We start from the raw sequence: 26802 nt of genomic DNA, 5'->3' as shown, positions 1-26802 counted from the left end.
ATGGGTTTAACCCTTTCCTGTTGATAATGATAAAATACATTTCATATTTAACGTATTCTGCTAACACACCTTGATACAACCCCAATAAAATACACAGAAAAACACAGATTATGGCAGTAAATAAACAATTATATGCTGGTGTAAACAGCACGATGATCATCATACTCTTGAAGTAAAATATTACCCAACTCATTTGGGGTTTTTAATTAAAAAAACACTTGATAAAAGCTTGATAAATGTAGGTACAGGATCAAATAAGGAGAGAAAATAGTTTTAGTTTGACAGAGTTGTTTTAATACAATTCTCTAGTTGTAATAACTCAGCCTTTTCTCTCCGTCTCCTCCATTTAAGTCTAAACACCTCTGCATGTGACGATACCATACGAGAATTCCTTCCGCATAGAATTCTGGGGGACATCTTTGACACCAGGTCACAGCCTGCTTTATGGCCTCGTCTTAGGGAGTTTAAATGTTCTTTCAGTTTTAGAAAAATAAATAAATCAGATGGAAGTGGAAATAAAATTATGGAATAAAATGTACGTAATTTCAACAGGTTTTCATTCTAGTTTGATTAGAAAAGACTGCTCTGATTTTAAAATAATTAATCTTTTAAAACAACCCAGATTAAATATAACATGTTTGTTGAAATCAGTTTTAAATTTTAAAATTACTCCTGTTATACCATCCTACCTTGAAATGTATTTAGTTAAATGAACAAATTAACTTTTTGATTGTCTCACAGTATTGCCAACTCAGACACATGGAGAATGAGGAGGAGGAGAGCTGTACATCAGTGTAGGCAGTGAAGTTGGAGAATGAGTGATAAAAATGAACAAAAGCATTTTTTTCTGTTTTTTTTCCTGATTGTTTTATTGCGCATCACTTGGCTTGAAGAGATACATTCAGTTTTTCAAAATAAAAGCCCTTCACTGAAGGTGAGAGTGCTGTCACTCACAGAGGGACAAACGCAACACATTTGACTTTTGCAGACAAAAACAACAACGCAGTCTGTTAAAATACAGACGGTATTCGAGTCATATACAAGTATGAGTATTTAAACATCACAAATATTCTTAAGACATGTTCAACATGAACAAGTGTGTAAATAAATCACTGTTAATGTGACTGGAAATACAGAAGAATTCTCACTGAGAATAATAACAATGTGAACTTCACACCTTCAACTACAGACTGTAGTCAAACTGATGGCTGCAAATATCACAGAACAAAACACAGCTTTCACAAAAGCTTATAAAAAAGAAAAGAACTCTACATTTAAATATGCAATAATACATTTTTTAACAAGTCCTTTTCTGTCTACCACGGCCTCCAGGGGGCACTGCTGGCCAGATTCTTGTTTTTGGTGCCGCAGCTGTGGACTGTGGAGCTCAGAGGAGAGAAGTCGGCCTCTGTCAGGTTGTTGTCAGAGGAGGATGACATCTGGTTGAACTGCTTCATCATCAGTTTTTTCTGTGACTGTGTCTTCAGCTCCTCACTGGACAGGAAGTGAGCCACCGCCTGGACACACCTGGAGTAGCCTTGATGGACAACTGTTGAGTCCTCAGGTCGGTTCTTCTGCCGCTGCAGCTGTGTCAGGAAGAAAACTGTCATCTCCAGGATGTCTGCTTTCTCCAGCTTGGAGTCTGGCTGCTGTTTGAGGAACTCTGGACCCAGGAGAGACTTGAGCTGCTCAATGCTGCTGTTGATTCTCTCTCTGCGTAACTTCTCCACCAGAGGCTTTCTGAGCTGCAGGGAGAAGAGCAAAGTCATCAATCAGCTGATCCTGGAGTCAAGTGTGAGCATGGACAGAGACAATGTGTCCTGAAGGAAAATGACCAGAGAATGTTGGATTTACCTTGTGAGTCCCAGTCAGATGATGATGATGATGATGCTGCTGCTGAGAGTTGGTCACTGCTGCAGTGATTGTAGGAGCCATGTCTGGATGTGTGTGCTGTAGAGGTCTCTGTAGAGAGAGTCTGATCTCTGCTGGCTTCATCCTCCTATTTATAGTCCCACATCTCCATATGAATGTGTGGGTCTGGGTCTGACTGCACTTTCTCACACTCTCAGCCAATCACAGAGCTCCTGGAGACAATAAGGGATGCTAGACACTGAATGGTGTTATTGCCTGAGGGATAATGGTTAGGTCTCGGGGGAACAGGTGGAAGACTAAAGCGTGGAGGGTGGGGGACTCACAGAGCTCCGTGTGAATCTGGGAAAGTGGTGACCCTGTAGAGAGACGGGGAGCAGATCGATGACTCTGAGTGAGCACACGCTGATCATCTTATCTCAGGAGCATGAGAGAGAGATTATGAAAACATTACTGTTTCCTTTTATCCTAAATCTGCAGATGATGATACGGATAGAGTCATGGTTTACCCTGAGGAAATTATACACAGGCTAAACTGTGGCTCCTAGTTTCTCCCAAATGCATAAGCAACAATTCTTAGAAAATTCGTTTTTTTAAGAATTAACAAATTATTATTAAACCTTTAACATCTATCCAACACAAATAAACTGAAAAAATGTACGTTTTGTCAATGTGTATGTTTAAAATAATAATAATAATTGTTTTGCTTTTCTCAAAGGTGACTATTAGCTCCAAATTCATCATGATTCTAAACAAGGGTCTGAGTTGGACCTCTTCTTCTTTGACCTGTCAAAATAAACCGTCTGGAATGCAGAAGAACAATGTGATTCCAAAAACCTGAATAAAAATGAGGCTTTTGAATCTTCATTAATCCTTGGCGTGACTGCATTCCTTTTTGGAATTTTTACAAAGACTTGGTCATGACCAGACCTGATGGCAGGAATTTCCATTGGGAGACAAGACTCGTAAACTGACTCCATAATTAATGTGATGTGCAACCAGACACACTTCTTTTGTTCTTGAAGGCAGTGAATGGGCAGAGTGTGGGAAACCAGAGAAAACTCACTCACAGAGGCCCTCGGGGACAAAGGAGGCAGAGCAGACAAAGACCACCGGTGGGAGGGGAATTCTTTACTACTGCATTTTTGCTGTTTATATCCACATCTGTTTTAGATCTTTAAAGATGACAAAATAGATTTGACAAAACAATTTTACTTTATGAAGAAAAAAAAAGTCATTTGAGGCAAATAAAAAGTAGTATTTAGAATTTTTAAATTAATAAATATTTTATGACACATGAAATCTGAGTATTTATATTAATAAAATAAAGTTAGCAGCCACATTTAATTTATTTATTGTTATTTAATTTAAAATTAAATGGGGCATTAGCAAATGCATCTGTCAACACTCCTGCTACTACTACAATGACTACTACTACTATAATGACTACTATGCGATGACTACTACTACTACTACTATAATGACTACTATGCTACTATTAATAATAATAGTAATAATAAAGTAAAACAATAATTATTGTTGTTGTTGTTATTGGATTTTTTGTTGTTGTTATGGTTATGATGATAATACAAAATAATATAATAACTATAATAATAATACACTACTATACACAGCCTCAAACCATTCAAATACAAGTATTCACTTGGTCATAAAATACTTTCTTTAACAGAACGCTTAAGCCCAAAAAGTAAAATCAATATTTGCCTATGTGAAAACACATTTATTTTGAATACCAAACAATGGCATTTGTATCCAAATGCATTCAGGTAATTGGTCGTCACTTTACATCACTCACCAAAATATTTGTGTTTATCTGCAGCCCACTTCTCCCTAATTGAGGGAGAGTGTCCAACAACAAACTCCGTAGCCTCGGGGGAGATCTGGGATCAGCGTGTGTGCAGATGAATTAGCATTTAACAAGGCACATGTCTATTGTTGAGTGGAGCAGAGTGTGGGAAAGCCTGAGAGAGAGGAGTCACAGTTGAGTGTGATTAGCATCCTCCAGCCCACCAGACCTGACTATTCTCCAAAGGGAGTTGGCACACTCCACAGCAAGACTTTCCCGCTCCTTCCAGCCTCTGTTTTCCTGCCTTGTCTCTTTCTGTCTGGTGCCCACTCATTAACTTCTGCCAACCTAATTTCTCCTCTGTTTTACTCGGTCATCGTTTCAATCGGAGCTTTTCTCTTTTTTCCATTGGTGCTTGCCAAACTGTCGGAGTCGGCTCTAAAGTCTTTTGTTTTGCAGTTTAGACACAAATGGGATTTTTGTATAAAAGCCATGTATTTAAGAAATAACAACACGTAATCTTAGTAATTACATGCAGAGAAAGACCCAGCGGTTTAGACACTATCTGAATTAACCAGGCTAAATTAAGAGGAGAACGTTATCACACAGAACCTTTATCAACAGCTTAGAATCAAACCCTTCTAATCCTAGTGCTGCTTCCTTGACTGGCGCTAGGATCAGAAATGACTTGGTTTATTGGTATAGTACATTATTTTAAATAAATGCCATCTCAGACATTGAAGTATATTGTTATCCAAGAAAGTAAAAACTTAATTAACAATAATTAGAAAGGGAAGAGTTACAGAAAGGGTAACATGCAGCAAAATAGCTTAAAGTTTCTAGGAAATGCTAAAAGAAATTAGGCATAGATAACGAGGACAGTCAGTGGTTCAGCACCTTTGTCTCTGTGAGGCTCTGTGATTGGCTGAGAGTGTGAGAAAGTGCAATCAGACCCAGACCCACACATTCATATGGAGATGTGGGACTATAAATAGGAGGATGAAGCCAGCAGAGATCAGACTCTCTCTACAGAGACCTCTACAGCACACACATCCAGACATGGCTCCTACAATCACTGCAGCAGTGACCAACTCTCAGCAGCAGCATCATCATCATCATCATCTGACTGGGACTCACAAGGTAAATCCAACATTCTCTGGTCATTTTCCTTCAGGACACATTGTCTCTGTCCATGCTCACACTTGACTCCAGGATCAGCTGATTGATGACTTTGCTCTTCTCCCTGCAGCTCAGAAAGCCTCTGGTGGAGAAGTTACGCAGAGAGAGAATCAACAGCAGCATTGAGCAGCTCAAGTCTCTCCTGGGTCCAGAGTTCCTCAAACAGCAGCCAGACTCCAAGCTGGAGAAAGCAGACATCCTGGAGATGACAGTTTTCTTCCTGACACAGCTGCAGCAGCAGCAGAATCAGCAGCAGAGACTGACGATCAACAACTTCAACCAGCTGCACTGTTCCTCTGACAACAACCTGACAGAGGCTGACTTCTCTCCTCTGAGCTCCACAGTCCACAGCAGTGGCACCAAAGACAAGAGCGCCCCCTGGAGGCCGTGGTAGAAACCTACAGACTGGAATTAAAGGACTTGTTCTGTCTTCTGTGTGCAGAAGAAAACGTCTGTGTATATTCTCTCAGGAAAAGAGAGAGATAATGTTGTTGTGCATATTGCATCAATCTAATTTAATTACATGAGTAATTATTATTGTAACTTTTGTTACTTTATGTATTGGTCCATTGTTTACATTTGCAGTGGAACTGATTATTACATTGTCAGACATTTTGTTCAAAAATGTATTTGCTTGAGCAAAGTTGTATTTGTTTCATTTGAAACACAGCTAATGTATTGTATTAATACAATTTTCCTTATTGCATGTTCTAATGTTTCATGTTGAAAATGGTCCTTGTTGACCAATATTTGTATGTGTACCTGACATTCCTCTAGTCTCCTGTCTTGGGATTAGATTTGACCTATTTATCATTTTCTACATCTTTTTGATGTGCTTTCATTTTCTTTACAATGTGAAATATGTTTGACCCATATTGGGTCTTAAAGTCAATGCATCTGTCATTGTGTTTGACATTAATGTCAAGGTAAAAGATGAAAATGACTCTGAAAGTTAACTTTTAGAGACAGAAAACTGGTTCAATGTGTTTGGACTAAAAAGTTTACTTGTTATCAGACAAGAAATATTGTGATGCATCATCACCACCATTGCATATAAGATGTGACCTACCTATTACCTTTGAATAAAAAAAATAATCTCAACCTCTCAGGTGTATCATGTTTTTTTTTTTCAAATTAATAAAACATTATATAGCATTAAAATTGCAAAGACTGCAATGTGCAAAGACTGTAACTCTCCAGGTTTTTGAAGTGCAAAATCTTTAAGTTGATCTCTTAAATCTTAATTGGCAACAAATAGTGGAGCGACATATAATTAAAAATACAATTGGGTTACAGCATTTTATATGACATTTCTATTATTTTTAATCGATTAAAGAACCACAGATTTCTTCAAATGTCAAATGATGTAACCACAAAAACATGACAAAGATTAATTAATTCACACTACCAAATGTTGAAATAACATTTTGTTATGAAGTTTAATCTGAAAGTATATTTAAAATATTTTTATCATAAATATCTATAGAATCATAAAGAATTCCGTTTCAAAATCAGTACTTCTGGTGTTGGGACGTTGTTATGTTATTTTATTGTAAAGTTAATGTTTACACAGATAGCATAAATATATTTTACAATTCAAAAGTTTCTAAAGCTGCATTTATTTGGAAAACAAAGTAGAATACCCTATATTCTATTTATATAAAATATTCCTCAAAATCATTTTTAATTTTAGTTCGTACTATTACACACCGCGTCACCACTGTTTTGTTTTTCTCCGAGTTTTTCCTCCGTCCGTGAAGGTATCACTGAGCTGGTCCGGGCTAAACAGCGTCAGTGACGCGATGTGTCATTTCGTTGGATAAATTGGAAACCGAGCGTCGACAGAGCCTCACTGCTGTAACGGGGTATAATGTTGGAGAATAACCCTTAGCCTGGGCGCTACTGAAAAAAAGATTTTCCTCACGTTTATTTGCACTGTCGCTCATTTAAAAGACAATTTAGAATGGGGTTGTTTTCTCCGGCGGGAAGTACTTCCCTCGCTGTGGTGACTTTGTCGCTGTTCGCTTTCGTCCTCTGCTTTTCTCACGGTAAGATAACGGCTCTTCATCCAGGCCGCCCAGTTAGCTGACGCTTTAACATGTTTTAATCCACAATGAGTGGGTTTTTTGTCCGACCAGGCCTTTCTCTTTTCTACTATATTCTTAACAAGCAGACCCTCTCCGTATCATCCTGGTCCTCTCATGGTGTTCATTTCAACTAGTTTACCTCCATGTTTATACAGGCCCGGTTCTAATGCTATATCTCCCAATTAGCATTAACTACTTAATTTCTACTGGTCTTCTACTGACACATTTATTCAGTCACTGACCAATTTGTTCAGTTTAATTTTGCACTAATCGATTAATCGCCATGAAATAACCTTCTGCTGTCTTAGTAGTTAAATTATATTCCCAGTCAAATTTCAAACCCTTAAAGTCAAACAATATTATCAAGACTCAATGCTTTATCGAAGCATAAACGAATTGTATTTTCGGTCAAAATCGATATTTGGGTGTGGTATTGTCTATTAAGCTAAAGGTTTGCCTAAATTTCTCGAATGGAACTCCCTAGGGATTAATAAAGTGCTATCTATCCATCTATCTATCTAGGTATCACATCATAGGTTTAGGTTTTTGTACAAAATGTCAATATAAGTTTTCAACAGACAACTTGCAAAATGTTTATAAACGTTATAAAACTTGAAATGCAAATCCACAATTCCGTTTAAAGGGACTATGAACGTTAACCTGTTGCGGTTATACAGTCTGTTATTATTTTATTTTATACTCATATAGATTCAGTAGGCGGCACTGTTGTAACTTAAGTGGTGCAGAGCTGTTTAGGTCGCCACCTGTGACGTCTCTTTGAATATTAATTAATAGAATAATATTGTCTTGCACTATGAAAGATTATAGTGATGCGAACAGTTTTAACAGGGATCGAACCGGTGACCATCTAGCATGACTCTATAGACAGATTCACAAGGTATTTAAATTGGTATTTACAGTAAATCTTACAGTACATCCAGGAGAACCCAAGGAAGTGAGACTGACATGTCATAGAATTAGAAGTAAATTTATCAGTTAAATAAATGATGTTTTGACTCCTCCCTATAACCTTTGTTAAACTTTCTAAACATTTATTTTGGTCTTGTTTTGTAGCCAGTGGTAACGAAGACTGTCTGTGGTACGTGGACAAAAATGGCACCTGGCACAATGGCTTTGACTGTCCTCTCATCACATTCTGCTGCGGCAACTGCCAACGGCGTTACTGCTGCCTGGACACTTTCAAGATGATCACCGAAAGGGAACAGAAGAGATGTATGCTTTTCCAGTTCAGGTAGACAGCAGTTTAATGTATTTGACATGATGTTAAGTCTTTTAATTAATGACCTAAAAAAAGACCACCAGTATAAGAATATCAGCCATTTTTATAGAGACAATAATCTATACTTTGTTTTTAATTTGATACATTTTTCTATTGGTGGCATTATTAATATAATTATTTGCAAAGCTTATTCCTGGAAGTGTATTTTGGTAGTTAAAATAGCAATTCTAATCCACTTAAAGGTAAATCCTGAAATGTAAGAAAGTGTGCAGAAAGTTAATGTTTGTTGAGCTGGTTGTGTTGTCTGGGACAATGGCAGTGACCTCGATAGATACAGTACTAGGCAACAAGGACAATAAGTAACTAGCCGGGTAACAGGAGAAGCTAATGAAGAGAAGCCGTCTGACCCTGAGGATATCATTCTGAGCTTAAATGTCAGACTCAGTGACTGGATGAAAATGCAAGACGAGTAGTAACAGTTATTTCCATTATTGATTAACCATCAAAAAATATTTGAAGTAGGACCATGGACCATGTCGTGCAGGGAAATGTGTGGAGTGATGTTTTGTCTCTCCCAAACGTAAATATAATAATAATAAGTTCTTAAATTTGTGTCTGGACACTAAAAATGTAGGCGACTACTACAGTAAACACACAAAAAAACAACAGGTCTTTCCTACAAAAACATCTCTTTTCTAGAAAACCTACAGTTTTATGTGCTTCCTTCAACAGTGGTTTCTGCTCTCAGTGATCATTTTAAATCATGTTCTGTCTCAACCAGGACACATTATCCAAATCATTTGCTTGTTATTGTACATAAACATCCTGCTCTCTCTTTACTCCTGGGCCTAGTCATCCACTCTGTGGTGTGAGGCATGGTCACTAAAATACAAACAAAACGGTGCACACTCACAGAAAGTGTAGTTCGCTACATCGCAAAAGCGTAACCCCACAACCCTCAAAAGCCCCTAAAATACATGTTCTTTTTATAAGATGTAAACTGAGTGGTGTGTCTGTTTTGAGGGGCATTTAGGTACCATCGGAAATTTGAGAATTGTTTTTAAAAAAAACTAATAGCAAAGAAAATGTATTGCATTTGAATGGGTAAACTTGCATATGATATATACTGTATTATCATGACATTAGTGGTTAGATCTCAGAATAATGTTGACAGAATTATCGTTTATCTTCAGTAATTTTTGAGACAATATATCGTCCAGCTAAATTTGTTATCGTCCCAGGCCTTAGTCCATATTTAATCAATAGTCAATGCGTTGTGTAATGTTTTCAAGTCCAACCTGACATGTTTTGGTCACACCATGATATTGAACAGAATATTTCTCCTTTTTGCTTCATACTGTCTCTTGGTCCCGCCACCTAACCAACTGCAGTGATTGGCTTGTGCCTTTTTTTTTTAAATCTTGATTTTATAGATTGACTAACGTGGCAATACACTTTGCATAGTTGTTGTCATTTGCTCCCTCATAACTTCATATTTAGGTTTGTTTAGTCTGTTGTCCTAGGAACAGAAGGTTGTTGACCAAAATTGTCCTTGAAGTCCCTGAAATTAACCCTGGCACTAATACTTGTGTTTGTGCTGCATTCAGAGAGAACGCAATAGATTTGATATGAACAGACTTTGTCTGAAATCAAATTTGATCTTGTAAATGTCGTACAATGTGAAAAAAAGGGTTGATTTGCAAAACCTCAATGTTACTTTTAAATACCTGAGAAATGCAACTTTCCATTGAAATGCCAGGCACACAATAAGTAAAGAAAAGAGGACGATCTGGGGATGTTCACAAAGGAAACCAGCCTGTGTCATACCTTCTTTTGGCCACATTTGACAGAATTACCCCGTTTTTTGGGTCCCCACAGAGCAATGTCTTCTCATTAGTCTCTTTGTTGCGTCAGCTCTCTTTTGTGTTAAATGGTGTTTGATTCTCCCTTGAGGAATCCTGATAATGCAGCGCTAAGCAAGCTTGTACCTCAGAGCTTACAACATGGCTTTTCCCCCTGCACAGCACTGGAAACCATCCATCACTATCTAGAAGTGAGCAGACAGTCTGTACCTTATTAATCCCTGTGGGAAATCACAGCAATGTCTGGTGGAGGCTGTGGTAACACGGCTAGTTAAAGGGATTTTTCTTTCCTTCTTCATGTCCACAGGTCATATTAAGCAGTCTCTCTACAGGTGACTGAGAACTAAACTTACAAAGCGATAGATCGCTGTCAGATTGAAAAGGAGTATATCTGCGACTGTAGACTTTTCAAAACGGTCCACTGTCAAAAAGATGTGCTCTTATTGACCCGCGTCTCATCGATGTGGTAAATTCAGGCAGCAGCCAAAGGAGTAAACAGTCATAAATGATAAGAAGATAATGAGGCCTGAGGAAGGCTTATTGACTGTTGTTGTGTGTTTGGGCTTGGTCTGTGATGTTGTGTCTCAGTCACAGCGTTGTATGAAACTGACCTGAATCAATAAATATTGATGAAGAAAATACTTTGTAATTCAGCTCTACTGCTTTGTATGCTTCTCTCCCAGCCCCACCACTTTAGCAGGCATCGCTTCCTCCATCCTCCTGTTTGTGGCCATCATTGCCACCATGGTCTGCTGCTTCATGTGCTCATGCTGCTACCTTTACCAGAGGAGGCAGCAGAGAGGCAGAACACCGTACGATGGTAAGAACAGGCTCTTCTCCTCATGCCCACCACGTCATATCAGAACAAGCAGTGTGTTTATGAGCACAGTCCACGAGTATGTCCGCCACCACTCTGAACCCATCAGTGTTGGTCTGTCTCTGGATGACCTTTGACATTTTACACCGAAACACAGAAACACAAGAAGAGTAGAAACATTTACAGCACTGTACGTTTTGTATCTGCTGTGGTTTTTTAACTGTTTTACAAGTGCAGGATGTGAGAGAGATGATAAAGAAGCAGTATGATCCTGGAGTGTGCTATCAGCAAGATAGTCTGTTCTTCAGTTACATTTTGCCCTGGGGAATGACCTAAAGAGCACTAAGGTCACTTTAGGTCAAATTTGTTTTAAATATTTAGAATACAGTCTGCCTCGATTAGTAAATTTGATTTATGGTATTTTTTGCAACAAAGATTTATTTTCAACATTTTTTATCAGGCCTACTCAATTGTTCCAATGTTTAACATCCAACTTCCTTTAAAAAAAGTTTAAAAATATTTTTTTTACCCACAGCCCAGCAAATCCCCATGGCCAGCTACCCCCTGGAGCCTATGTATGATGCTTATGGGAAACCTTTGGGACCTTCTGACTATCCTCACCCAGGTTATCCTATGCATGCCCAGTATCCAGGAATGCCCCCACAGTACCCAGCCATGCAGCCTGGACCGTATCCACTACATCCAATGGATCCTTCATACAGCCAAGGTGAGACAAGTGTTACAGAAAAGATTGTTGTTATCATTCTGTAAACAATTCACCCAGTTTCTTTCTTTAGAATCTTTTCTGCTACTTCGTGTTCATTTTATCACAATTTATGTGTGGTCTTTATGTTTTAGTCTAGTGTAATGTTTCAGTGGTGCAGTAACCAAGTCCAGACAGTGCCCTCCTGTGGCCAAAGATGATAAGGGGTACAGCATAAGTCACTTTAGAATATAAGTCGAGCCAAACCACACAAAGAACTACTCCAGAAAATATAGTAATATGTTCAAACTAACTTTAATTAACTATCATTTAAATGATGAGGATGTTTTTGTTTGTGTTTCAGCTCCTCCTCCATATTCTCCTCCGCAGTATCCCGGTCATTGATGGGCTCCTTTGCTCTCACACACACTCACACACACACACACTCACACACAAAACCAACACCATAGATAGCACACAGAGTGTTCCAGCAACAGCAGCTGAAAGACACGTCTCTTTGAGAAGGCAGCGAAACTCTTCCAGACAAAGCCACACACTGACACTTCAGCTTGACTAACAATGATTAACGTGTGACAGAGAAGCAGACTGAGGCACTTTAAAGTTGTTTTTTGTTCGTTTGTTTTTGTCCTTGTTTGTTGTCAACGATGTGTGACATTTGTGCAGTATAAATCAGAATCTATTCTGAAATCTGACGCCTGAGTTTCCCTGGGTGGGTCTTATGGAGGGCAGCACACCCCATCACCCCCACCCCTTTTCCAAAAATAGGAGCTCTGGGATTGGCAGTGTGTGTGTGTGCTAACTCTGATCTTAAACTCACCCCAGTGTTGACTAAACACAAGACTTTATTAGGAGCTGGAAGAGATTTAAACAATAACAGTGAAGTTTCCTTTTATTGACTAACTAGAAACAAAAACACTTGATTTAACTCACCTTTTGTACAGTTTGACTACTTAATATCTGGCTACGGTGACACTCCACGCCACTGAAGTTTGTGTTCTGTTAGGAAGTTCGTGCTAATGTAAAAAAAAAAAAAACAATAGATGCATGCCTGATTAAAAAGGTTTGTGCTGAGTATAAGCTGATTCTGTTTTACATTCTTACACTATGTTACCTTTAGTCTCCGACTCGTTGCTCCATGATGTGAGCTGCACCTTCCTGTCATGACATCAGCATGCTACCCAGTTAGTGTTGTGTTTTTTTCCAGACTGAACCATCCACTCCTGGACTAAAATATTGTTTATGAGCTTCATAAAAATGCATTTTGTGTAATCTTGGTTTTTTTTTACCAGGTACTATTGTTGGTACTTGGTATTGGTCTTGTGACATATAAAGTCAGGGTAGCTGCATGTCATGCTTCTTGGTTAAAAACATAATGTCCAGCCTAACACAGACTAATGAGAGACTTAGATTAACTATGTAAAGAGATATTTTCTAAATCTGCTCTTCTCCTATATTTAATTTTTTTTTTTATTTAAAAAATATTTAACAAGAAATTTAAAGCACTGTATTGTAAAACTTCAGGCATCTTTTCATTTGCTATTTATTACCATGAAGGGCAACTTTAACTGTGAATGAGTGCTCAGTTCTCAAACTTCTCTCGACTAAAAAGCCAAAAAAAAGTGACCGATATGTGTATGTTTTTTTTGGACCACCTCCGATTTAAAAAAAAAAAAGAAAAAAAAAAAAATTCTGTTACTGCCAAGCCCATTAATTCACCTGGATGTAGCAATATCTCAGAAAACTCAGAAAATAATATTTGTTGTTCTGTTAAATCTGTTACATAAAAAAAGGAAATGTAAGACACCTGGTATTTTGAGATTGTTGTAAACTTTTAATCTGTTTATTACAAAAGTAAAAGCAACATAGAAAGATTTTGTATATTGAGTGGGTCTAATTTGTGGAGAGAACTTTTTTTTTCCTTTTGTAAAAAGAAAAGTGACCATCACCTTTTGTCCCACAGTCAACACACTGCTAGTGCTAATTGTCCACTTCATTGTGCCGATATAAAAGTTTTAATTGTGAGCAAGAGTGTAATCTTTTGTCAGGTGTTTTTTTACAGGTAACATAAGGTCACATTTACTAATAAAATGTACAAATACCCACTCTAATACCCTTTGGAATATAGCAGGGACCTGTAACCTTCAGCACTAAATTAGATATGATCAAGAGCTGCACAGACATTTCAAACTGTTGAAGTTAACAGTTTGGTACATGAAGTTTGAAATACTAGTAATATGACAAATAACATTTCAACATTTCTACACTGCTAGTAGTAATGTCACAGCTGCTCTTGAAAGTGGATTGAATTTGGTCCATTGACAAATGTCATCCTACATGGAGCCAATACAAAAAGAGGTTGAAGATCTCTAGTACATAATCTCAGTAGCCTCACAATACTTGTGTGGCAGAGTCTTAACTAGAGGGAGTACTTCAAGTTTGTGTACTCCTCAAATTATATTTCTGTTATTGTGTACACTGCATATCTGGGCTGTGTGTAAATGAATCAATCTGTGCGTTTAATATTTTGTACAGTTGAACACAGGCCTGGTCCCTTGTCATTTGTATGATCTGTAAACAATGACTCTATCAGCATGTGTTCATTTGTGGACAGTCATAAACAACATGTGATGCCTTTGTTTTGGTGTAATTTTTTTTCAGTTTTAAATTTAAATGAGGCACAAAATAAAATAAATTGATTTAATTCTATTTTTTTTAACCTTTAAAACAAAAGTCCCACAACGCCATTTATAGACGACCAAATGGTTGAGTCTAATATTTGCTTGACATTTCTTATCATTTCTGCTTATAAACAACCATGTTAATATCTGAAAGGAATTTTTTGTGTAGTTGTCATGGGGACGGTGAGACAGTGTAAAACATAGCAATGAAAACGTTTTTATTCCTGTTAACATTAAATTTAACTTTGGAATGTTAAAATATAACCATGTACTGTGTTTTTTATTTATTACGCCCACATTTAGATTATAAAATAAATAAAATCATAACATTACGAGAAATTAGCTGGTATTGATGACAACAAATAAATATATTTATGTAAATTGTTTCGTAATTTTTAATCTCACAATTTAATGTATTATATTCCTAATACGTAGTACCTATTGTATTGAATATCAACGGAAATGTATGTCTTAAATTTGGCCACTAGATGGCGTCGTTCTCTACTATAACTTTTGAATATATTAAGAACCGGATCATTTTAAACATGTCTAAACATATCTTTTTAAGTGTAATGGAAACATTATAAATGAATAATGTAAATGTACAAATTAAAAAATAACTTCTATGGGAATTAGCACCTGTGACACACTGCAACTGCAACCACTGGGTGATGTGTCCTTGTCTTAATTATAGTAATAGTCATACAACAACATCAAAACTGTATAAAACTTTTATTTTTTTCAAAAGCAAGCATCTATTAGAGAATGATACAGAATAATAATAAAAAAAAACAACCTGCAGCTGTTCACCATCAGTCCTGGACAAATAATGAGAAAGAAGTCCCAGTATAAACATTGATTGTGTAATAGAAAGTCACTCTGGCTCCACTCTGGCATCTGTAAACTTTAGCCCTCCCCATTACCTTTAAAGGAGTGTGTACCCTGAACTAAATATGGACATGCACTTTCAGAGGATTCTGAAGAATGTCTCAGCCTCACAGGCCACTTTGATGATGCGAGCGCGGGTGCAGTTCGTCACTGGTACCCCTGAATGCAGCTCAGAGAGTCCAGCCTCTTTGTATCAGGATTGATGCTTGTGGTGGCGTTGTGGTAACCAGGACGTGAGTGGACAGCAGGACATCCAGGAGGACAGCATCTCTGAATATTTGACCTTTCACACGAAGATAACTTTAAATAAATAAATTCTGACTTCAATTTATGAGATTTGCTGCACAACCAACTCCAGATACCACATTTTCAAATTTTTGACCTCAGCCTAGATTTGAATTCTTTGGCGACCATGTCCAGGAGAAAGGTGAGGGGCCTGACCCGAACGGGCCGCCAGGTAAGTGAGGACCCCGACCTGGACACCCTGCTGTCCACCCTCTCCCCTGAGGAGATGGAGGAGCTGGAAAAGGACATGATGAAGGTGCCCGACCTTAAACCAGAGGATGGGGCGATCATCGTCCAGGGGGAGAGCCAAGGTTTTCAGCCGTCTACCACCAACAACTTGTTGGATGCTAAATGTGACAGCAGACGGCAGAGTGACACTAAAGGGAGGCTCAGTCAGAGGGACCAGTCATTTGAGGTTAGTCGATATCCATGTCCTTTGCATATGCAGTTGTACTGCAGCTTACTTTAGGGTGAATCAAAATGAGTAGTTTGTTTTTGTTTGTTTTAACAAAGCACCGTCTCTTTTCTGTTTTGCTAATAATAGCATTATAAACATCAGTCCTGTCAACAGCTGCTCCCCCAGAGTCAGCCTGTGTGCCAGGAAAAACAATCAACCTCTGCAATCATTATAAACCATTAGTCTTTGACCTTCTGTTGACACACACAGTATAAAGTCACTGATGTGAATGTTTCAGTTTATGTTTTTTTATTTTAAAGTATACATCGGTAAAGGAAATGGCACTCCTGTGGAGCTCCCATCTTAATCCCATCTGAGTGGAATTCTGTGCTTGATTGCTCCTACGCTCACTGCCTTTTAAGGACTCATCTGCCAGGGCCGCGGCCTCGCCTAGCAAAGCAGTAGCAGGGACTCACAAATCAAACACTCAGCGAGCTTCTCTCTGCGAACGTATCCCTGCACTATAAAATCCTGGATCCCTCTCCTCTGCCCAACTGTAAACACACATGCCGTCATGTGTCACGGAGAATGCGTCTGTCTGTGTGTACTCTGAGCAGATGGATGAGGAGCAGTTGTACTGTAAATAATCTCAGTAATTACACACAGGTATGTGCATTAGTGGCTGTTGTTTAATGCTCTTCAGTCCCTGCAGTATATACTGTAAATGTCAGGAAACATGTTTGGCAAAGACAACATATTTAAACACAGCAGCCTTCTGTTGAGTGCTGACGTACTTAGAAAGTTTAAAGATGAAGATGAATGTGCAGTAAAATCAATGCTCATTCCAATAATTTGGAAAATAATTTCCATAGTCAACAGCAATGTAGCTGAATTATGTGCAAACTATTTCCAAAGTACTTGTATTACTGAAAAGTGTTTGTTCTGTGGTATTTTCTGGCGACATTGAACATAATGGCCACATTTAAATGCCACTACCACAGTGCCACACAGTGGTCACAGACAGCTAGACTGCCAATTTGCTCATTCATGCAGGGCCCTGTGTTTGCCAAAGGAGTTTGCTAATGCTAATGCTAACGTCGAACATCGGCAGCGGGGGTATAGCTCAGTGGTAGAGCATTTGACTGCAGATCAAGAGGTCCTTGGTTCAAATCCGAGTGCCCCCTCAATGTTCTCTTGGTACTTTTATTTTATCCAAGGGTTTTTTGTTTTGTTTTATACGACCAATGAAGTACTTGGGGAAAAATAACTTTTATTGTTAGGCCTTGGGTACAGACTCAATCAGTCAAAACAAGGTCAGCCCTCTACTCCTTCAACTGTCTAGTTCCACAGAAACAACCTTTATTTTTCCCCAGCATAAATAATAATAAAACAAATGACTACCTTTTGGATAAAAACAAGTAGTGTTCATCATACTGTAATTATAACTGCCTTTACATTGTAACATGTTTTTTAACATTATTTTTGTCCCACCTGCAGGGTGATCCGAAGAAGGAGAGTCGCAAGCAAGAGTATTTGAGAAAGATGGGCCTGAGCCAGGAGGGCAGTGAGGACATCAATGATGGGCTACAAAGACAGGCCAGTGACTCCAGTGAAAGAGATGCCAAGGTGGACAACAGGAATGGCAAGGGCCCTGAAAGATCAAAGGAGGAGAGCAGCCAGGTTTCTGGTAGATACAGGAAGCAGCCTTGCAAAGGCATCGATGCAAAAGAGAAAAATGATGAAGAGAAATGTGAAGACAACAGGCTGAGAGACAGAAAAGAAACCAGGGAGAGCAGTGGCAGTAAAACCAAGGATATGATCTCCAGACTACAGGAGAAGAAGGAAGACAGCAGAGAAAAGGAGAGAAGAGAGGACGGCAAAAGAAGAGATGAGAGCAAGACCAAAGACATTATCTCAAAGCTGCGAGAGAAAAGTGAAAAGGAAAAGGAGAGAAAATCAGAGAGCATCAGAACACAAGGACTAGTCTCCAAATTGGTGGAGAAGCAGAGCAGAGCAAAGGAAAGCCCGGAGAGTAAATCAGAGGAGAGGCCAAAGGCCAAAGCCGAGGAGAAGAAAGCTCAAGATAAAAGCAAAAGTGATGTCAGGCTTGAGCGCCCCCTGACTGAGGAAGGTGACACGCGCGTGAAGCATGACAAGGCAGAACAAAGAACGGACAGGGAGGAGCTGGTCAACCACACTGACCATGTGAAAGAGAAGGTGAAGAAAACAGACGAGGAAAAGAAACCAGAGGGGGAAAAGGAAGGAGATGAGAGTAAAGAAAACGTTAGCAAAGCAACAGAATCGGTGAAACTTGGCAACTGTGTTTCCAAAAACACCCCAAACAGCAAGACAAAGGAGGAAGAGGTGGATGAAGACGCAAGCATGTTTGACGAACTGATGGAGCAAGTACGCAGCAACGACCCCTCCCTCACTGAGCTCAATGTCAACAACTCAGAGGTCATCAAGACCAAAACGCTCATTGAGTTTGCAGAGGCGTTGCACAACAACAGCCACGTGAAAACATTTGCTCTGGCCAACTGCCGTGCAGACGACCACGTGGCTTACGCCATCGCTGGCACAATACGCAACAACGACACCATCACCAGCATCAACATTGACTCCAATCATCTCACTGGCAAAGGCATCCTGTCTCTGATTCAGGCCCTGCAACATAACTCCACGCTGACAGAACTTCGCTTCCAGAACCAGCGTCACATCTGCGGCGGCAAGACCGAGATGGAGATGGTGAAAATTCTGAAAGAGAACACCACCCTCCTCAAACTGGGCTACCACTTTGAACTGGCGGGGCCCAGAATGACCACGACAAACATACTGAGTCGAAACATGGATCGGCAGAGGCAGAAGCGTCTGCAGGAGCAGAAACAGGCTCAGGCTAATGGGGAGAAGAAGGAGTCACTGGACGTGCCCAAGTCAGGAGGAGGGGGCTCCCTGAGGAGCTCACCCAGAGCGTCCCCCAAACCTTCTCCCCTACCCTCACCTATGCCCTCACCAAAGCTGACGCCAAAGAAGAGAGCAGGAGGACCCGCTCCACCGCCACCACCACCTCCTCCTGGTGGTGGACCTCCACCTCCTCCTCCACCTCCTATGATTGATGGAGATACCCCAAAGAACTCTCCTAGTCGTGGTAAAAACTCCAGGGACCAACTGCTCGCTTCAATCAGAGGAAGCAACATTATGCAACTCAAGAAGGTATGTTTATTGTGCGTTTATGTTGAGGTTAGCTGACGGACGTTACCGTACATTTAACCAAACGTCTTGTTTCTGTTCCAGGTGCCAGTACCAAAATGGCTGCAGTAAAGGTTCTTGTTGGAATGTAAAGCCTGAAAAGAACTTAGGAAGAACCAACATAGGGGGCGGGGGGTATCATGGAACCCTGGCTGCAGCTGAAGAGTTGTACTGGAGAATGTGAAACAGCGCCATCATCAGTTGAATGAAATGCCCTAACAATGACTTCTTCCCTCACACACTGGACCAAAAAGACCCTGTGGAGAATGAGTGATGTGGGGCTTCACGTAAGACTGCCACCTGTTGGCGGTTGATTGTCTGTAGTTCAGAATGATGCTTTGCTGGTTATTTGCACTAGATGAATATGAAGCCGGTCACATAACATGTTGGCTCGTGTATATTGGAAAGTTAGCCTGGCAGGATAGGAGATTTAAAAAAAAAAAAAAATTCTAATATACATCATTTTATCAATGATATTTGATATGTATTTATTTACAGACAGTGGAGCCAGCGCATAGCTGTCGCTTGTGAGTTCACTCAAACTAAATCAGGGAATTACTGTAATAAAAACAACAATAGAACAAATCAACAAATCATAGTCATTGATCGCTTCCCACTGCCATATCTCATGACATCTCAGACCCTGTTTATCAGAGAGTAGAACAGCCCAGGGGAGTCCTGGTGTATGGGAAAAGAGTTCATTATAGCCTGCTGTTAATGCTTAACAATCAGTCGCTGTGCTTTGGGATCTGACGATGTTTTTTGTACAGAATTGTTCTAACCTGGATGTCTGAATACCTTAGATAAGTTTTTTCTTATGTCATACATAAATATGTCTTAACCTTAGGGATGAGAAGAACCTTAGTTCCTGCTCCTGACTATTTTCCTTACATGCTCTAAAAGTATTTGAGATTGATAAACATTAGACAGAGTGCCATTTCGGCACTCTGTCTAATGGACCCTCGGCTATATTTAATGACACATGCCTTTCTTTATAAAGCCTGTATGTCTGAAATAAAATATTTTGGTATGTCTACAGTGAGAAGTCATGACTGTGGTGTTGTCACGTGTCATCGTTCTGGGAAGAGTTTAAGTAAAGTGAAGTTAATTGTATTTTACAGACTAAGGATATGAATTAAGTTGTGAATTGCCATTTATATCAATTACTTTGGAGTTTTAAATATGAAATACAGCTACACTTTATATATTTACACATATAGTTTGTATATGTTGCTACAGAGGAAAAAAATGTAAGTTTATTCACTGAAATTCCACTTAAACTTAAAATAGGTACACTGTAAATCAAACCAGAGTGTTGTTTGTCGATGTAGCAGTCCACAGCCCAGGGTGTTCAGAGGAAAAGAGGAGAGCAGAACCAGAGCTAAAGGCCAGTTTATGTTTCTGTGGCCCATGCAGACTGCAGCCTCTATGAAATGCCTATATTTGGTCATTGCTCAATGGAGCCCTGCTCTGCAAGTCATTCCTTTCTTGTTCCTAATAACTGGCAGCGTGCCAACTGCCTGTGCGTTGACTGTAATTCTATGACCAACAACACAAGTCCTGGGTTTAGAAAAATGTTGACATGATGGAAAAAAATATCTCTTAGCTCTAAATTTAGAATTAAAAATATTTGTTTGTAACCCCCCCAAAAAAGACATGTCCTGAAACTTGAAATCTACAAAATATATAATTATTTTATGGTGTGCTTTACTTTACTTTCACAGACAGAATCTAAAAGTATTTCTCACAAGCTTAGGCTCTGGTATCCTGGGCACATGACAGTTAAAACCCATGAAAGCAAACACAAAGTAAAACAGATTAATATAAAAAAAACAGAAAACAGCTTTTTAGTTTTAAAGTTCAATTTCCCCTGTATTGTTCAGCAATAACTGACTTCAAATATGTGTTCTGCAGGTCATGAGGTCACATATATAATACAGAAAACTTAAGATGGTGGGCTGTCTCAGCTGTGTTTCGAATTGTCCATAAACCACACTAAATGCAAGAAGAAACTTACTATTAGAGTTATTTTCAAGACTTTTCTAAAAAAAAAAAAAAAGGAGAGGGAAACCAGAAAAAACAGTAATGCACCAGCAAGGATGTCAGCTGCGGTAAACTCTACTGCCAATAAAAAAACTAAACCGTTTTTAAACTGTCGTTTTTAACTCTAAGTGCAATTCTTTCTGACATAATCCCATGTATTGTAATGTAATGTAATGTGATGTAATGTTGTGTGGCGGCGGTTTCAAAACTGAATACCCCTTTAAGAAAAGGACTTCCGTTCTGACGTCTGACACACGTCAGAGGGAGCGACTAAAGAACAAAATGGAGGAATATGCCAGAGAGCCTTGGTGAGTCAAAAATAACAAAAAAATACTTTTTTATTTGTTGTGATTTTCAATTCTTATTATTTATATTAATATCTAAAATAACAGCACGTCTAGTGTCCGTCTTTACTTAGACCGTACATCATTTGGTTAAATCGTAGCACTTTAAATGTCGAGCCGGTTAGCAGGAGTTAGCAAGATTGCTATTTTCTCCCAGGATTGCGCTAGCACCGCGTACTGTGATAGGACCACTGCAGCTAAATCACGTTGTTGGTGACCTTGTGGGTTGTACATGTCACGTGTTAACGTTTTTGTTATATTTAGTTGGTATTTTCTGTGAATCGTCATCTATTGAGTAAAGAATCCTATCGACAATGTCAAATTGTTTTACGGACGGTTTTTGTCTATGCTTGTTATGTTACTTAAGCTAGTTAGGCTAACCTGTCGGGAGAAAATTACGCAACGGCTGGAGCAGTTGTCAAAAACATGTCACAAAAACTGAGAACCAAAAAGTTACTCTTTTAGTCGAATATATTTCTGGATAATAATATATTTGTCAGGCGGGTGATTTCACATTTAGATTTGTGTACATGTTAGGATGTTAACGGCAGACTGGATACCGCCACATTTGTTGAACATATGGACATTATATTTAAGCCTTGTGACGGTGTATCGGGTGATATTTGAGGTACTAGCAGAAGCACTTTATTTGTTGTAATGACATGGTGAAGGACATGACAGCACCCACACTGTTTACACACTGCGCCCTCTCATTTCCCTGAACTTTTAATGGCCTTGTCCCTGAATTGAGTATGTTTGTGTAGTGGCTATTATTTTATATTATTTACAACAGGGACTGCCACATGCATGTAAATATAGTTATTATATGAACCAGCAGTCAATAAAAACTGCCTTCAGAGTTGATGACCTACTGCACAGTATACTTTAGTGCAGAGTTCACAATGTTCTGTGGCGCTACACATGTTTAGTTAGGATGAATGTCTGCTCCATGCAGGAAATTGTCATTATTCACAGAGACTGTGCTTAGTTAAGTAAAAGTAAGAAAGACATAGGTAAAGAAATTATACACTATATATTATCTTATTATAAGGTACATTAGCTTATAATTAGCCCCAGGTTCCAGTAAATACTGATACTAGTAAATATTAGTTATGTATGGTTCTTTATGAATCATATAGGAAGAGGAAGAAATGGATTCCCTCCTCCAGGAGAAATTTTTGTCAGACCTCCAGTATGAAAGTCGTACGTACAAATTCACAAAAGAGAAAAGTCAGTTGCAGAAGTTTTAGGCAGATTTTAAAAGGTTCCTCTTTTGATGGATGAGCCTGGTCTTTTGTTTGTTTGTTTAGGACTGCTCCCAAAGCTCTTTATATTTAAGTATTGTTCATTTCTAAAGATGATAGTGTATTATGCTGTCTCAGTGCCGCTGAGGACATTTAAGCCTGTAAGAAAAAATTTGGGGATTTTTTTTTTGGATCAAGGTGTTTAGTTTACACTAAGACTGACCATGACTGATCTTTTTTGTTTGCACAGCAGACTAATTTAAACCTGAGCCGGACAAAGTTACGAAACACACATTCAAAGGAGTCAAACAAAACAGTTTAATGGAATTTAGAAGCTGTGAGTAAGATGTGAGGCAGACTAACTTGTTTTTAATCATTTTAAATGGATTGACTTGGAAGGTTTTTTCTTAAAGTGTGTTTGTTTGTGTGTGTCTCAACAAGCCCTAACATGCTTTCTCTGCAAAAGGAACATAAGATAAACATTCTAATTTTCACAAAGATAAATAGTGCAATCTGTTTTTTATGACTTATTGACTTTAGAATTTACTAATAGTTGTGCTTGTCTTACAGCCCCTGGAGGATTGTAGATGACTGTGGTGGAGCCTTCACCATGGGAGCCATTGGAGGGGGAATATTTCAGGCAGTGAAGGGCTTTAGAAATGCACCCTCAGTGAGTTCACCTTTGAAATATTCAACATGCTGTAATGGCTTATTAGTGAAGAGTGTTTTTTTTTTATTTATTAATTAAAACTTTGAACAAAAGGTTTTGAAACTTTGTTTGTTTATTCTGGAGCTTCAGTTTAAACAATTTATCACCCTGTCGACCCTGTATCGTCGTTCTGTACACAGCTAAGAGCTCTAAAGATTGCAAACCAGTCAGCTGTTAGTTAATATGGCTATAAATAGACCTTACAGTGAAACAACAACAATATGCTGCTTTATTTTTGGATTTATTAAAGTGAGAAAACTTTGTTATTAAAGTTTTTGGTAGTTATTAAAGTTTTTCCTTTTGTTGTAGGGGATGAGCCACAGAATGAGAGGAAGTTTGACTGCAATCAAGACCAGAGCCCCACAGCTGGGAGGTAAGGAAGCAATAGAAAATGCACAAAAAATTGACACTCCCATAAATAATAGTAAAGGTTTTATGAAAAGAAAGATCAAAGGTTAAACAGGTTTTCTAGAATCGTTTTAATAATTGGTACATCATTTTTAATAATTGGTACAGAAGCATCATTATTCTGATTAAAAAACGAAACAATCCTCAATCACATTGTTTTACATACTGCCATCAGAACCCTAGTGTAAATTGCTGTTATTTATGACCTCTGTCAGCTTAATGAAATAAACATTGTAATTTGTCAGTTATTTTTAAATCAAACCCTGAAGAATCAATCGGTCAACTGTAATAAAATGCAATCCTTGTCTACAGCAAAAGCCCATGTCTTGTGTTGCAGGTAGCTTTGCAGTTTGGGGAGGTCTTTTTTCCATGATCGACTGTGGTTTAGTCAAAGTCAGAGGAAAGGAAGATCCATGGAACTCCATAACCAGTGGAGCCATGACAGGAGCCATACTTGCTGCAAGAAGTAAGTAGAAGCCCAGCTGGGTGTGGTCTATGTTTTATTAAGCTGTTATCTACAGCCTTTTTCAACTTCCTACTTTACCACAAAGTAGTGAACAAACTCATCAAGTAAACGATGCAGTTTGGTGACTTTACTGTTGTGCTACTTTATTAATTTGACCTCTGATGAATAGGTAGACATTTTTGGTATACAGTGGGTTTTCATGTGGCTCTGTGGCGCAATGGATAGCGCATTGGACTTTTAGTTAATTTGAGGAGAAGAGATTCAAAGTTTGTGGGTTCGAGTCCCACCAGAGTTGCTTTTTGTGTTTTGAATAGGGCTATTTTTTTTAGTCCACCGCTCCTGTGAGTCTGTGGTTTATCAGTGGGATCTTCCATACATTGGTTATGGTTGGTACGTGCATGAGATAGAGTATCTGTGATTTATTCTGATGTATAGTAACTTTGTTTTGTTCCTGCAGATGGCCCTGTGGCCATGGTGGGGTCAGCAGCCATGGGAGGTATTCTACTGGCATTGATAGAAGGAGCTGGAATCTTACTTACAAGGTTTGCGTCTTCACAGTTCCCAACAGGTGAGTGATAATTCTGATATACTTTTACACTTTTACTTGCACTCTAACCTTTTGTTAGAGCTGAAATCATGAAATAAACTGAAATCATTTTAGAATATAATTAATTGATAGATATTCCGTTTGCAGTAATTTTGCAATCACTTCACATCAGCTTGATGTTTTCATGATGTTTCACACTAACTCTTATTGTGTTTTTATGATTTACATTATAAGAAGTACTGATTTGTTAAGGGGATTTACTTTTAAATCTGTTCAACATCTGATTTTCTTTGTCTAATGGTGATGTTGACCCTCTTTTTTTTCTCTTTCAGGTCCTCAGTTTGCTGAGGAGCCTGCACCCATGTCTACTTCGTCCTTTGGAGACTACAGACAATATCAGTGAGAAGACTCAGTGTTTCTCTGTCCTTTAGGCCTTTTTTTTAAAATTCCTTGCTTAAGTTATGAAGAAGAAACTGGGATGCAAAACATAATGCATCAAACGAGAAAAAACTACAAAAAACTACATCCAATTTTATGGATTCTGACTGAGATGTGAAGAACAAACCTGCATCTCCATTTCTTTCAGAAGAGCCATGTACAGACTTGTCTTTTTAAACTTACTGTGCACATCTGTTTGACATCACACTTGTCCAATACAGAGATGTGCATGTGAATATAAGGCTTTGTTTTTTTCAAAAGAAATAGTTCTTGTAACCTCACATGCAGCAATTCAGGCAGGATGGAAAACTGGATAAAACACTGCATATAGACCACATTAAATTATATTTAAGAAGAATACTTGTGTGTATATATATACATCAAAGCGCTCTTTGTGTTTGTGTTTTTACATGTCTTGGTCATTACTTGACTGGCATGTGTAACCTGCTTGTGCTGGTCCCAGACTTTTTGTTGTACTCTGTTTGACTTTATTTCCAGTTAGGAAAGTGAGCTTCTTGCAAGTACAAAATATTCCTGAAAATGTATAAATTCTGAAGTAATTTATTTATTTCAAATCGTAAAGAGTTGGGACCAGGGGTTGTGTTTTGTTTGACATTTACATGAATCACAGCGCTGTAGAACATTTTATAGTGACAAAAATATGGCAAAGACTGTACAAATAAATGGAGAAACTTGAGCAAGGGATTGATGTAAAGTTTAAGCTGTATTCCAGATTCTTCTATGGTACAATAAAAACCATGTTATAAAAAACACTGTTAGTATTGTAAATATGTTCTTGTTTGCTTTTACATTAAAATATAGACTAGGTGTTTTTGATTAACTTTTACAATTCCCAGTCTGCCGCTTCCGTTTGTTGTGTATATTCTCCACTAGATGGAGCTCGTACCAAAGATATCTGTTACTCTGTGCACTCTACGTGATCGAATCTTTAACGTTGAGTTTACAGAAGGGAGCAGTTTTCTCACACATTTTTGGACGTGTATGTCACAGACACCTGTTATCTGTATGAAGCAGCTCGGTGTAGTTACAGGTGAAGAACACCAAAACGATAACCGTCATTCAGGAAACTACTACCGTGGCGTCACATTATTGGCAGTGTCTTTAAGAGGAGATTAATAGTTTGTTAACCTGTTGTTTTATTCAGATTATCAATGATATTGAAAACAAATTTGCATGTAACAAAAGTCTGAATAATAAATAATTCCCAGGTAGCGTTTAGTTACCGACTGCCGATGATGGTTGACAATGTTTCTACCTCATATATGGTGCTGTACACCCGGAAAACCATTATATTCTCACCTCAAGTCTTTAAAAAAATGCAACCCATGACATAAAGCAAATTTTATTCAGATATGTATTACAATAGTCCTTTGAGGCATGGCTATGCTAATTCTGCTTTTAATGCGTGTGTGTATTAGGGTGTTTCTTGGTGCTGTGTTTTACAGTACAACACTAATTGCAAATTTGTTATTTTAAGTGTGCTGTAGTAATGGATCTGATTGG

At 38.5% G+C, this 26802-nt stretch overlaps 5 protein-coding genes and 2 non-coding genes across 8 annotated transcripts; 6 read left to right on the top strand and 1 right to left on the bottom strand.

Moving 5' to 3' along the window:
• Window positions 1-359: 359 nt before the first annotated feature.
• Window positions 360-4550, bottom strand: LOC103386695 (transcription factor HES-5-like). The gene is made up of 5 exons (XM_008321094.3): window positions 3686-4550; window positions 2940-3044; window positions 2196-2282; window positions 1855-2084; window positions 360-1745 (listed from the first exon to the last, which is right to left on the bottom strand). The coding sequence occupies exons 4-5, from the start codon at window positions 1993-1995 to the stop codon at window positions 1317-1319; spliced, it is 570 nt and encodes a 189-aa protein (XP_008319316.1). The 5' UTR covers window positions 1996-2084; window positions 2196-2282; window positions 2940-3044; window positions 3686-4550; the 3' UTR covers window positions 360-1316.
• Window positions 4551-4579: 29 nt separating this feature from the next.
• LOC103386705 (protein hairy-like) lies at window positions 4580-6115 on the top strand. Its single transcript, XM_008321103.3, has 2 exons — window positions 4580-4816; window positions 4926-6115. The coding sequence occupies exons 1-2, from the start codon at window positions 4676-4678 to the stop codon at window positions 5247-5249; spliced, it is 465 nt and encodes a 154-aa protein (XP_008319325.1). The 5' UTR covers window positions 4580-4675; the 3' UTR covers window positions 5250-6115.
• A 522-nt stretch (window positions 6116-6637) lies between these two features.
• On the top strand, window positions 6638-13922 carry shisa4 (shisa family member 4). Its single transcript, XM_008321095.3, has 5 exons — window positions 6638-6903; window positions 8017-8194; window positions 10728-10864; window positions 11397-11588; window positions 11929-13922. The coding sequence occupies exons 1-5, from the start codon at window positions 6819-6821 to the stop codon at window positions 11967-11969; spliced, it is 633 nt and encodes a 210-aa protein (XP_008319317.1). The 5' UTR covers window positions 6638-6818; the 3' UTR covers window positions 11970-13922.
• Window positions 13923-15232: 1310 nt separating this feature from the next.
• LOC103386697 (leiomodin-1) lies at window positions 15233-19606 on the top strand. Its single transcript, XM_008321096.3, has 3 exons — window positions 15233-15851; window positions 17331-19043; window positions 19125-19606. Exons 1-3 carry the CDS (start codon window positions 15564-15566, stop codon window positions 19149-19151), a joined length of 2028 nt encoding a protein of 675 aa, XP_008319318.1. The 5' UTR covers window positions 15233-15563; the 3' UTR covers window positions 19152-19606.
• trnac-gca (transfer RNA cysteine (anticodon GCA)) lies at window positions 16946-17017 on the top strand. Its single transcript has one exon. It is a non-coding gene; the product is annotated as a tRNA-Cys (tRNA).
• Window positions 19607-21346: 1740 nt separating the features above from the next.
• timm17a (translocase of inner mitochondrial membrane 17 homolog A (yeast)) lies at window positions 21347-26049 on the top strand. 2 transcript variants are annotated; one of them, XM_008321097.2, is made up of 6 exons: window positions 21347-21430; window positions 23281-23380; window positions 23729-23792; window positions 24165-24293; window positions 24751-24861; window positions 25173-26049. In XM_008321097.2, exons 1-6 carry the CDS (start codon window positions 21405-21407, stop codon window positions 25241-25243), a joined length of 501 nt encoding a protein of 166 aa, XP_008319319.1. In that variant the 5' UTR covers window positions 21347-21404; the 3' UTR covers window positions 25244-26049. The 2 variants fall into 2 exon arrangements, with proteins under 2 accessions (XP_008319319.1, XP_024915742.1); XM_025059974.1 differs by lacking the exon at window positions 21347-21430 and adding an exon at window positions 23025-23047.
• On the top strand, window positions 24497-24588 carry trnak-uuu (transfer RNA lysine (anticodon UUU)). Its single transcript is given in 2 exon segments — window positions 24497-24533; window positions 24553-24588. It is a non-coding gene; the product is annotated as a tRNA-Lys (tRNA).
• Window positions 26050-26802: the final 753 nt, after the last annotated feature.

This window comes from Cynoglossus semilaevis, chromosome 11 (assembly GCF_000523025.1).
Source record: "Cynoglossus semilaevis isolate Cse_v1.0 chromosome 11, Cse_v1.0, whole genome shotgun sequence".
In the NCBI taxonomy this organism is placed as follows: Eukaryota; Metazoa; Chordata; class Actinopteri; order Pleuronectiformes; family Cynoglossidae; genus Cynoglossus; species Cynoglossus semilaevis.
Note: the sequence above shows the minus strand (reverse complement) of the source record. Positions and strands in the feature narration are given on the sequence as shown.